Source organism: Aedes albopictus, chromosome 2, assembly GCF_035046485.1.
Source record: "Aedes albopictus strain Foshan chromosome 2, AalbF5, whole genome shotgun sequence".
Lineage (NCBI taxonomy): Eukaryota > Metazoa > Arthropoda > Insecta > Diptera > Culicidae > Aedes > Aedes albopictus.
The window spans coordinates 128,583,848-128,595,385 of NC_085137.1; the positions used below are offsets into that span (position 1 = coordinate 128,583,848).

The 11,538-nt window shown below is 46.1% G+C and overlaps 1 protein-coding gene across 1 annotated transcript; it reads right to left on the reverse strand.

Moving 5' to 3' along the window:
- Positions 1 to 223: 223 nt before the first annotated feature.
- LOC134286200 (uncharacterized) lies at positions 224 to 6,562 on the reverse strand. The gene has a single exon (XM_062847779.1). The coding sequence runs from the start codon at positions 6,560 to 6,562 to the stop codon at positions 224 to 226; it is 6,339 nt and encodes a 2,112-aa protein (XP_062703763.1).
- Between the last annotated feature and the right edge of the window lie 4,976 nt (positions 6,563 to 11,538).

An 11,538-nucleotide genomic window follows, 5' to 3' on the forward strand; every position in this document is an offset into this window, starting at 1 on the left:
TTACATTTCTAGTCCTAGGCTTTAAACCTGTCCACTGTCCAACAATTTGTGTCGATTTTAACTAGATTTTAACTATTTTAGGATAAGTTTTACTAATTCAATGTTCTAGCTTTAAGCGAAATCGTATTTTTGTGTTGTGTATGCATGTAGCTAGGTAGGAAAATTCAATTATATTGCATGACACCCATTTGACACAATCTTGTACATTGGCAATTCCTATATACTATGGTCTCCTGCTGCGAGTGGATCGAGTGACCCTTTCGCACCGGAGTGCTGATTTCTCGTCGTTCGGAACATTCCCCGACCCGTATTGCTCGAAGTCTACTTCAGCGGTACCTCCGACTTCCAGAACCGCCAGCTTCGCTACCGACCGAACCAGCACTCCTGCACTGGCAGTCGCTACTTCCGCATTCCGTATACGGCCGTCTCGTCCTGGGAACACGCGGAGCACTCGTCCTCTCAACCATCCATTCCGAATCCGGTCCTCCACTACTACCACCAAATCTCCTACTTGAACAGGCTTGTAGTCCTTGAACCACTTGGTGCGCTTGGTAATCGTTGGCAGATATTCCTTCACCCACCGAGCCCAGAACCTGTCCAACAGCTGCTTGCAGAGGTCCCAATTACAACGTGCCATCGCTATTGCTTCGACCGGTTCCCTAGCCGGCTGGTTGACACCGCTGGTACTGAGCATTAGGAAGCAGTTCGGGGTAAGCGCTTCTTGCTCCTCAGAGTAAATCGGTAGGTACGTAAGTGGCCTCGAGTTAACGATGGATTCTGCCTCTATCAGTAGCGTACGAAGTGTCTCATCATCCGGCTTGCCACCGGTAGACACTGATGCAAGCGCGCTTTTAACCGACCGGACCATGCGTTCCCAAGATCCCCCCATGTGCGGTGTGCAAGGAGGGTTGAAACGCCACTGTGTGTCCGCATTGGTGAACGTGCCAGCCAGGTTGCTGTTGATGCGCTGCAACTCTATTTTGAGGTCGCGGCTAGCACCCACGAAGTTTGTTCCCCGGTCGCTGAATATTTCCCTCGGGGCCCCCCTCCGTGCGATGAACCGCCTGATCGCCATCTTGCAGGACTCCGTTGTCAGGTTATGCACCACCTCCAGATGTACTGCGCGTATGGTCAAGCAGGTGAATAACGCGACCCAACGTTTCACCTCGCTGCGTCCTTGCTTAACCAACATCGGCCCGAAATAGTCCACGCCGACGTAGGTGAATGGCCGAACATGTGACGCAGTCCTCGCTTGTGGAAGTGGAGCCATCCTTGGGATCTCTGGAGCCGCCTTGTACACTTTACACCACTGGCACTGCTTCCCGGCTTGCTTGAAGGCCACCCTTATCTCCGACACGTGGAATTTTTGGCGCATCTCGTTCACAGCCGTTTCAGCATTGCAGTGTTTGTGCTGCCGATGGTACCAATCGACAAGAAGTTTCGTCCCGTTGTGTCTCTTGGGAAGAATGACCGGGAACTTGAAGTCGAAGGATACCTGTTGCGCAGCTGCAATCCTACCGTCCATCCGGATGACACCTTTCTCGTCCAAAAAAGGCGAAAGTTTGAGGATTTTGCTGGTTTTCTCAAACTTCTGTTGTTCACCGATGGGAAGTTTTCGGTTTCTCTTCAGAATAACTAGCTCGTCTTCGAAGGCTTCGTGCTGGATCTGCTGGTAAACGGTTGTCTCCGCTCGCTGCAGTTCATCCCGACTTAACCATTTCGTGTTATTTGGTGACTGCTTCTTTGCCTTGAATCGGAGATTGTCTATGAACCGCCGCACGTAGGCCATAGCACGAACTAAGCGTTCCCATTTCGAGAACCGTTCAAAATGCAGCAACTGCTCCCTGTCGACGCCATGGTGAAGGTGAACCGGTCGAAGTTCTTCCAAGGGTTCCTCTGCTTTCGTCGTCTGCTGTGGCCACGAATCTGGATGCTCGTACAGGAATGTAGGCGCTTGGAACCAGCGACTGCCTGAGCTGATATCGGGACCTTTACCCCACTTTGTAGCATCGTCAGCGACATTCACGCGTGATGGCACCCACCGCCATTCGTCGACCTGCGTCAGATCGTGGATTTCTGTCAGCCTAAATGCAACGAACTGCCGATATTTTCTGGGATCTGCCCGCAACCAGGAGAGAAAGGTGCAGGAATCACTCCAGAACGTTCTCCGTTTGATTGGGATCGTGTGGTTCTCCATAACGGACTTTGAAAGCCGAGCCCCGAGAACGGCAGCTGACAATTCCAGCCTGGGAATCGACAAAAGCTTCAGAGGGGCTACCTTCGTTTTCGCCGATACCAATGAACATCGAACTCTTGTTCCTTCAACGATTCGGAAATAGGCCACTGCTGCAAAGGCTTCCTCGGATGCATCCACAAAGATATGGAGCTCGACGGACGTGTAGTCTTCGGAAGAGTAGCCAGGAAAGTAGCAGCGTGGGATTGCAACTTCGTCTAGCTGCTGCAGTAACTTGACCCATCGTTTCCACTGGTCTAGCAGAGTGTCCGACAAACGTTCGTCCCAACCGAGTCCAGAGCGCCAAATATGTTGAACGAGCACCTTCCCGTGGATGACGAAAATGGCTACCAGTCCGAGGGGGTCGAAGATGCTCATAACCGTCCGCAGAACTTCTCTTTTGGTCGGAACAACGTTATCCGAGAGGAGAGCCAGAATTTCTTCTCGGAACACGCCTTGGAAGACGAAGACATCTGGTTCAGGCTTCCAGATCATGCCGAGAACCCGTTCGTAAGCGGCCGATTTGTCGATCCAAATTTTCTTTGCCGAATCTGTTGGCTGCTCCCCGACCCGTGTTAGAACGTAACTCGAGTTCGACAGCCAATTTCTAATGACGAAACCGGCCTTCGAGTGCACCAATTTCACCTGCTCTGCCAGTTCGACTGCTTCTTGCTCGGTGTCCACGCTGCACAAAAAATCATCCACATAATGGTGCTTCGTAATTGCCTCCACTGCCTGCGGAAACTCTTCAGCAAACTCCTCGGCATTCTGATTCTTTACAAACTGGGCAGCAGATGGTGAGCAGGTGGAGCCAAACGTCGCGACGTCCATGACGAAGACCTCGAAGGGCTCAGATGGATCATCCCGCCACAAGAATAGCTGTGCCGACCGGTCCTCAGGTCGAATCAAGATCTGATGAAACATCTCGCAGATATCAGCGCTAATGGCCACCTCGAACTGGCGAAACGATGACAAAACCGAAGGAAGCGGGGTGAGAAAGTCCGGTCCAGCAAGGAGAGCAGAATTGAACGACTGGCCTTGGACTTTAGCGGCCGCATCCCACACTAATCGCACCTTGTTCGGTTTCCTCGGGTTCGTAACGACGTTCAGTGGAAGAAACCAAGTCCGCTTTGGATCGAAACTGACTAATTCCTCCGGACTCGCCTTATGTGCGTATCCCTTGGCTTGATATTGACTGATCTGGGTCTTCACGTTGTCGTACAGGTCGGGCTTTGATGCTAGGCGGCGCTCAAGACAACGGAATCGCTTTTCCGCCATGGGCCGGCTGTTCGGGAACTCCACGTGGTTGTCCTTCCACAACAAGCCTGTCTGGAACCTTCCTGACTCCGTTCGCACAGTAGTTTCTTCCAGAATTTGTCGTGCACGTCGATCATCGTCGCTTTCCATCGTAGAGGTTGCTGCACCCGCACTTTCCATAGCAAAAAACTCCTTAACGAGGTCGTGAAGCTCCTGATCGGGTGAGCGGATAGAAATGTGGAACAGCTGATGAACTGATCGAACAGCTTCGTTGGATGTGCTTCCGTAGACTGCCCAGCCAAGCCGAGTTTTAGCTGCGATTGGGCTACCTCTTGGTCCTTCTCTGCTTTTACGTGTTGCCATCACGAATGAATTATCCAAACCAATCAAGATTGTAGGAATGGCATCCGCGTAGCTTTGGACGGGTAGTCCTTGCAGATGTGCGAACTGCTTGGAAAGTTCGCTGAAGTCCAACGTCTGAACCGGAAGGTTGAGATTCTTGACGATATGCACTTCCTTCAAGTCCAGTATTGTGGTGTTTGTCGCACCTGAAATCTGCAACTTTATCAGCTGTGATTCGTCTTCCACCCGCTCAACTCCACTGGTCCACTGCAAGCAGAGTGGATGTACGTTGCCAGTCACTCCGAGTTCAGCAGCTACCTTCGCTTCCACCAGAGTTCTAGATGAGCCGTCGTCGAGGAAGGCATAGGTCCTAATTGTCTTACCATTCCCGTGTAGTGAAACTGGAAGAATCCGGAACAGTACGGTTTGCTTGAGCTGACGGTGAACGGTAACTGTGCTTGTAGTTGTCGGCGGTTCGGTTGCTCGGGATGATTGGGGATTTCCCGGATGAAGGAGTTTGTGGTGACGATCCTCACAACCATTCTCCCCACAGTTGCTTGCCTTGCATGGGAACTTTCCGTGAGAACCCAAACAGCGACGACATAGGAATCGCTCTTGCACTAATTTCCAGCGGTCTGCCAGTTGCATCTTGCGGAAGGTGTGGCAATCCTTGATTCTGTGTCCGTCCTTCTTGCATGATACACAGGGTTTCGGCTTGTTCTCCTGACGATTGACAGCAACACTTTCCACTATCTTCTCCTCAGAGGCGTGCACGAACATTTTCTCCTTTGTCTTCGGTTTCTCTTGCTTGCCACGATGTCCATCTGCTTCACTGAAGAACGTCACCTCGCTGGCGGCTGTCACAATCTGGTCCATGTAGTTGCCAAACGTAGTAAGATCGGCGTGCACATGTTGACGCTTGAAGAGTGACCAGTTCAGCTTAAGGGTGGCTGGCAACTTACTCACCAACTCCTGAAGCAACAATGGATTAGAAAGGTGATCATGAAGACCCGCTGCTTGGAGGTGGCTACAAAGGTTTTTGCATGCCAAACCGAAACCGATCAAACTCTCCAGGTGTTCCGACTTGGGGGTTGGCGTTGCACGAAGCTTGGAGAGTAGCGAGCTGATGATCTGCTCTGGACGTCCATACAGCGTTTTCAACGTGTCGATGATCAGCGGCACAGATGAAGGATGCATCAGATGGCTTCGAACTGCTTCCAGTGCGTTTCCCCTCAGGCACCGCTGCAGCCGCATCAGGTTTTCTCCATCGGAATAGCCACACATATCGGTCGTATTCTGGTAGCAGCTCAGGAACAACGGCCACTCGACTGGATCACCGGTGAAAGCTGGAAGCTCTCTGGGCACGACGTGTCTGGCGGCGAGTTGTTGTGAGTTTGGGCCACTGAATAGCTGTCGCCGGGCAACATCGTTGGCGGTGGAGACGGCAGAGGCGATGGGGGAAGATGTGGGAACCATCGGCGACATGATTGGAGTCAATCGAGAGGAAACTGTGTGCACGGAGGGGGGAGTAGAGTGGGCTTGAGGCGTACTCATATGTGCAGGAACGAATGGTAGAATGGGGGGAAGTAAGCATGGTCCGGTGGCCGGAGGGGGTGTTTTATTTATTTGTTCGACAGCTCGTGTCGGTGGTGACGAATCGAGCGAGCTTATAATATTCAGTTGCGGGGCAAGTGTTGTAATAGTATTGGAGCACGTATGACTTACCGAGCTGGTGACTCTGATACTACCGTCGATGGGCGGAAATTCGTATGCCACTTTGCGCGCCGGCCTTGGCACATTCACCGTCGATGATTGCGTTGGCAGGAATTGCCGGGCTTCGTCCGGGTTTCGCTCTGGATCTTGAGTATGACCGGGTGTCTTGGCCATCAACTGCTGCTGGAGGCTGTCCGCACACCTTTGGACCTCGCTCAGCTGCTCCATCAACGCCTCCGGTGTGGTAGGAGAAATGGAGAAATTCACCGCAGTCGGCAGCACCTGATGATCCGTCGAAAACGTCTTGAAGCCACCTACAGCACCGTCGTCGCAGTCCGTCTCGATGGTCTGCACGGTATCGTGCACGTCATTTTGAGCTTGTAGGTGAGCTAACCGACGGCGTGTCGGGATAAACGATGATATGGCAGTTTGCTGTACGCTCGGTGCAACTTTGTCCACTGGCGCCGGATCCTTATTGATGGATAACGATCGCATTTGGGACACTATCGACTCGTCCAAGCTGCTAGTCACTGGAACAACCTTGGGGATGGTGCCGGTCCGGGACTGAGAACCCTCGGGGATCGTTTGTGGTCCGGTTGTGTTACTCGTAGTCGGGACAAACTGGCTCTGTACCCAATCGTGCGTTCTTCGTGAGCGGGCACTGGAGGATTTACGTGTATTACCGCTACTGCTGCTACCTTCTTCGTCTTGGTCGAGCTGAGCCTGCAGGACCGCGTATTTCTTGGCGATGAACTCCTTCTCCAGACGCTTTTCTTCCTCGAGGCGCTGAAGCTCCAGGGAAGCACGTAATGCTCGGGAACTCGCTCTAGATGATCGACTCTTCCTGGAACTGGCGATGATTGACGCTACAGCACCATTGCCGGAACCTTCCCGATGTACGCCCGAATTGAGGTTAGGATCGCCTTGCTTCTGCGATTCTGCACTTCGTAGGCAGCTTTGCCCCATCGGTTCTGTACTTGGTCCCGTGGCACCAGGAATATTCGCGGAAGTCGACATCTTCGTAAGATTTCTCGATAGAAATCTAAAAAGTTTTGTTGGGACAGTCTCGGAAATTTATGCGGACGATCATATAGCGTGACTCGTATTTTTGCTCTACATGAGTCAGCTTTTTAGCTGCAATTTTATTTTAGTTAATTCACCTTTAATTTAAACATATAATCGTGATATTACTTACATTTCTAGTCCTAGGCTTTAAACCTGTCCACTGTCCAACAATTTGTGTCGATTTTAACTAGATTTTAACTATTTTAGGATAAGTTTTACTAATTCAATGTTCTAGCTTTAAGCGAAATCGTATTTTTGTGTTGTGTATGCATGTAGCTAGGTAGGAAAATTCAATTATATTGCATGACACCCATTTGACACAATCTTGTACATTGGCAATTCCTATATACTATGGTCTCCTGCTGCGAGTGGATCGAGTGACCCTTTCGCACCGGAGTGCTGATTTCTCGTCGTTCGGAACAGAAGTAATTCACGATCATTCTACTGTCGAAGGTCACATATTTTACCTTTATAAAGTTTTCTCGCGTGAAAAAGGATTCATTGTAGCTTCGTACCAAAATGATGAATCCCGTGATGTTTGATACAGTTTTGAAAATAAAACATATATTTATCATACATGAAAATGATGAATGCCATTTCACTTATTGCTATGCCAAACGGCCATTTTGCCAAACGACTATTATGTCAGATTATGGTATTTGACCATTATGCCAAACGACATTATGCCAAACCCGATAGAGTTAATGTAATTTTTTTCCAGTCGGATACCTTATTTTCAAAATGTCATATCTTTCCCCGGGTAACGAGGGAAAGAGCTAAGAAGCCGAATGCGACTCAATTCGTTGCTCGATGTCATTCAATTTGTTTTACTGTAGTGCATATAATCAGAAGGAAAAGCTGAAATATAATTATACAAAAATATTACGTGCAGTTGTCCTTTGACTCCAATTTTATTTTTCTGTCATTTCAATGTCCACCATTAATCTTTTTGTTGAATCATGGTATAGTTATGCTGCAAATCTATGAGGATATTTTATCCAATTTCCATACATTTTTTCTTCGTATAGGCTTCAAGTTAGAAATGACTTGACTGTTGATGAAATGTTAATGTTACAATCGATAATACTACGCCATCAATAGAGGCCATAATCTGATGATATCGTAACAAACAAAACAAGTTTTCAATCACAAGATTTTTCTGAATTTAAAATAAAATCTCATTTAAATTTGTACTTATTCATGTAAATTAATACCTAATGAAATATCAAAATAAATACTAAATTTGTTATTAATTTTTAGTTATTACTCTATAGATTTGATAACTCCCTGAGAACTGCGTATGATATCAAGCCGTAAAATGTGGATAACAAAACGAGATATCAATATGTTATCAATGAGAACTCATTCTGTCTTCAATTAGATATTCCAGTACATTATTTTCTTATCATTTTTGTTATGTTAACACTTAAGTCATACAAAATGAAAACTCACTTTGTTATCAAAATACGTGATATCTACATAACTCAATTTGTTTTCAATTAGTTCTCATTCCCTGCTCGGGTACACTTCCAAACATGTTTTGAAGTGCATGATGCTGATTTCAAAGCATTTAGTGCTGCTTGACTATCAGACATTATGCAAATTTTTGAATGCCTGTAATTTCTACGTAAGCAGATACTACAATATTCTAAAATTGCTTGAATTTCAGCTTGAAAAACTGTTGGCCACTTACCCATTGGTATTGATAGGGGAACAAAGCCCAAAATGCCAAGATGGGGTAAAATGGCCCAACTCATAAAATCATTCCTGAATGGGACTTGATCATTACTATAGGTGAATGGTGTCAAGATATGTTTGCATCGAACATTCTTCTAGAAGCTAGGCCATCAAACCCACGAAAAATCTTTTGATTTCCCAATGAAAATTGGCAACTTCCGGTTTTTCGTGCTTGCAATTAAGGTTTTCTGGTGATTTCATTACCAGCCAAGTGTTTCCAACGAGGTTGAGGCACACATGGAGACGCATGGTTGTTGATGTCTACGTTTTCCATGTTAGGGGTCATTCAAATATTACGATCATCGTTTTGCGGGGAGAGGGTTACACTCCATTTATAGAGTATACGAAAAAAAGCGGGACAGAGGGAGGAAAAGGAGTCGGAAATGCCCGAAAACTGATGGACGTAATTTTTGAATGTTTACATGAAGTGGCATCTTACCCCATGGCAGATGGTCTTTTTGCATCACTTCCGTTTTACGAACCAGTTTTTGGAATAGCTATAAATCGATTTAAATGCAATAGTTTAGTGAATATTTTTGCTGAAATATCGAGCAAATATTGTCTAGTTGCTGTTACCACTTTGAAAGCCTAACAAATGAGGCTAATTATCATTGAAAACGATGAAAGTTTGAAAAATGGTATTTTACCCAGGGTTGACAATCGTCCTTCTCGTCACCACTGCGTGAAGATAACAATAAAACATTCTTCGTCCGAAAAAACAACGGTGACGATTAGCCTTTTCGTCGCCGACTGCGGGCGTCACGACGAAGCTCAGTCATAAATAGAGTCACCCACCAACTTTTCCGTCGTCCCCTTTGTTCCCTGGAAATGAGCGACGACGGGCCAAACGAACGCCAACTGGGATTAGCTTTTATTGGCGTTTCGGCACTCACGGTAATGTGAGTCCTCATTAGCTCAGTTGGTAAGAGTGCTGGATTGGCAATCTAGAGGTTCGTTGTTTGATTCCAGGGGAAATTATTTTTTATTAAAATCTTTTTTTTTTGTGTGTTGCTGGTGGCAACATTGACTCCGTCGGCTAGATGCACTTGGACGAAGAGCGAAACAAAGCAAATGAAGATTTTGTTTTCGTCACGACGCAAGCCCTTCACGACGATTCGCTGGCTTGAATGAGTCATCCGATGTGGAACGAGCAACGATGACGATCTAGTTTTCGTTTTCGTCGTCGACTTTTTTGGTTGTACGGCGACGATTTTCAGCCCTGATTTTACCCCACTTGACCCTACATTAATCCCTGGGCCAGTGACACCTGCACCAACTTGATGATTCAATTTAGAACCATCAGTGTAAAAAACCATCGATCCTGGTTGTAGCTGTGGGTCACCATTTTCCCACATATTTCTCCCAGGATTGATCACTTGGAAAGAACGCTGAAAATGGTATCGTCTGCTCATCCAATCACCATTGCTTGTGACTTGCGAGTTGATACTAATTGTTTTTGAATACTGAGGTGTCCTCTCAGGTCACCTTCAAAGAGGTTTTTAGTTTCTTTTTAGTTTAAAAAGACTCTTTGCAGCTTCTAATTGAACAAAGTGATGCAATGGAAGTAGGTATAGTAAAGTGTCTAGCGCTTTAGATGGAGTACTTCGCATTGCACCAGCTATCCTTTGAAGTTTTTCCAGCTTCTTTTGAGCTAACCTTTCATTAGTTTTCGGCCACCAGACCAATGACGCGTAGGTAACTCTGGGTCTCACGATCGCCATGTTAATCCAATAGATCATTTTCGGCTTTAGTCCCCATTTTTTTACCAAATGTTTTTTTAGTTATCCATAGAGCATTTATAGCTTTAACAACTACTTGCTCAAGAAGTAGATTCCAGTTTAGTTTATTGTCAAGATATACACCGAGATACTTGACTGAATCTGAAAGTTCCAAAAGAGTTCCTTTCAATTTCAAATTACTTATCGATATTTTTCTCTTCTGCGTAAAAGATACGATCGTGGTTTTAGAAGGATTCACATTTAGTCCTTCTTTTTCGCACCACGAAGAGACTAAATTCAAGGCCGTTTGCATTCTGTTAGCGATGACATTGTCATATTTGCCACGAACTAATATGACTATATCATCTGCGAAGCCAACTATTTCGAAGCCTTGTGCTTCCATTTTTTGAGGAGATCATCCACTATCAAAGTCCACAATAGAGGTGATAGCACGCCTCCTTGTGGGTACCCCTTCATTGCTTTAACTCTAATAGAAGAGCTGCCAAGGGTTGATGATATTTCTCTTTTTGATAACATTTCCCCAATCCAATCAACAATGCATCTGTCAAAACCACGCTTTATCATAGCATTCTTCATTAAAATGTTAGACGTGTTATCGAACGCTCCTTCAATATCGAGGAACGCAGCAAGTGAAATATCTTTTGCTTCGAGAGATTTTTCCAATTTTGTAACCAGGTTTTGAAGCGCTGTTACCGAAGATTTGCCTTCCTGATACGCAAACTGATTTTTGCTTAAAGGCATTTTAATTAGGTATGACGATTTAATATGCTCGTCTATAATTTTTTCTATTATTTTTAATATAATGGACGATGTTGGGGATCATACATGGAACCCGCATCGTCAAGGGTTAATTATATCTTAATACTAGAAACGTAGAACACAAAACTTTGTAACATACACTTAGAGATAAATATCTACATACACAACTATATTGTACTAGACATTCACACTCATTTTGTATTTGACCGAAGCTGGAACACATAATAAATTTAGTATGAAATCGACTCTCGCGTAGTGCACACGTTTATCTGTCGCGGCGGAGAAAGAACATTCCCCTATCTCGTCGGTACGGTCTCACCCACGTGCGGTGATCGATCCGTTTTTCATTGCGTAGTTCTTAACCCTCGTTAATCTCCCACCCTCTCTCGAAGTGCACATTCTCGTTTTACGGCTGCCTACGTTTGAAGATCGCCAATCGTGGCGAATTTAGTGCGCGGTAAGTGATCGCGCCAACAGACGATAAACTTATCGGTCTGAAGGATTTTGGTGATGCTTTATCCTTCTTATTTGCTTTGGGAATGAAAGTGACCCACACTTCTCGCCAAGCAGTAGGAATGTAGCTTAACGATAAGCTTAATTGGAACAATTTAGTTAAAACGGGTGTTAAAATTTCTTTACCTTTCTGCAGTAGTACAGGAAAAATTCCATCCCTACCAGGCGCTTTGAAGGGTT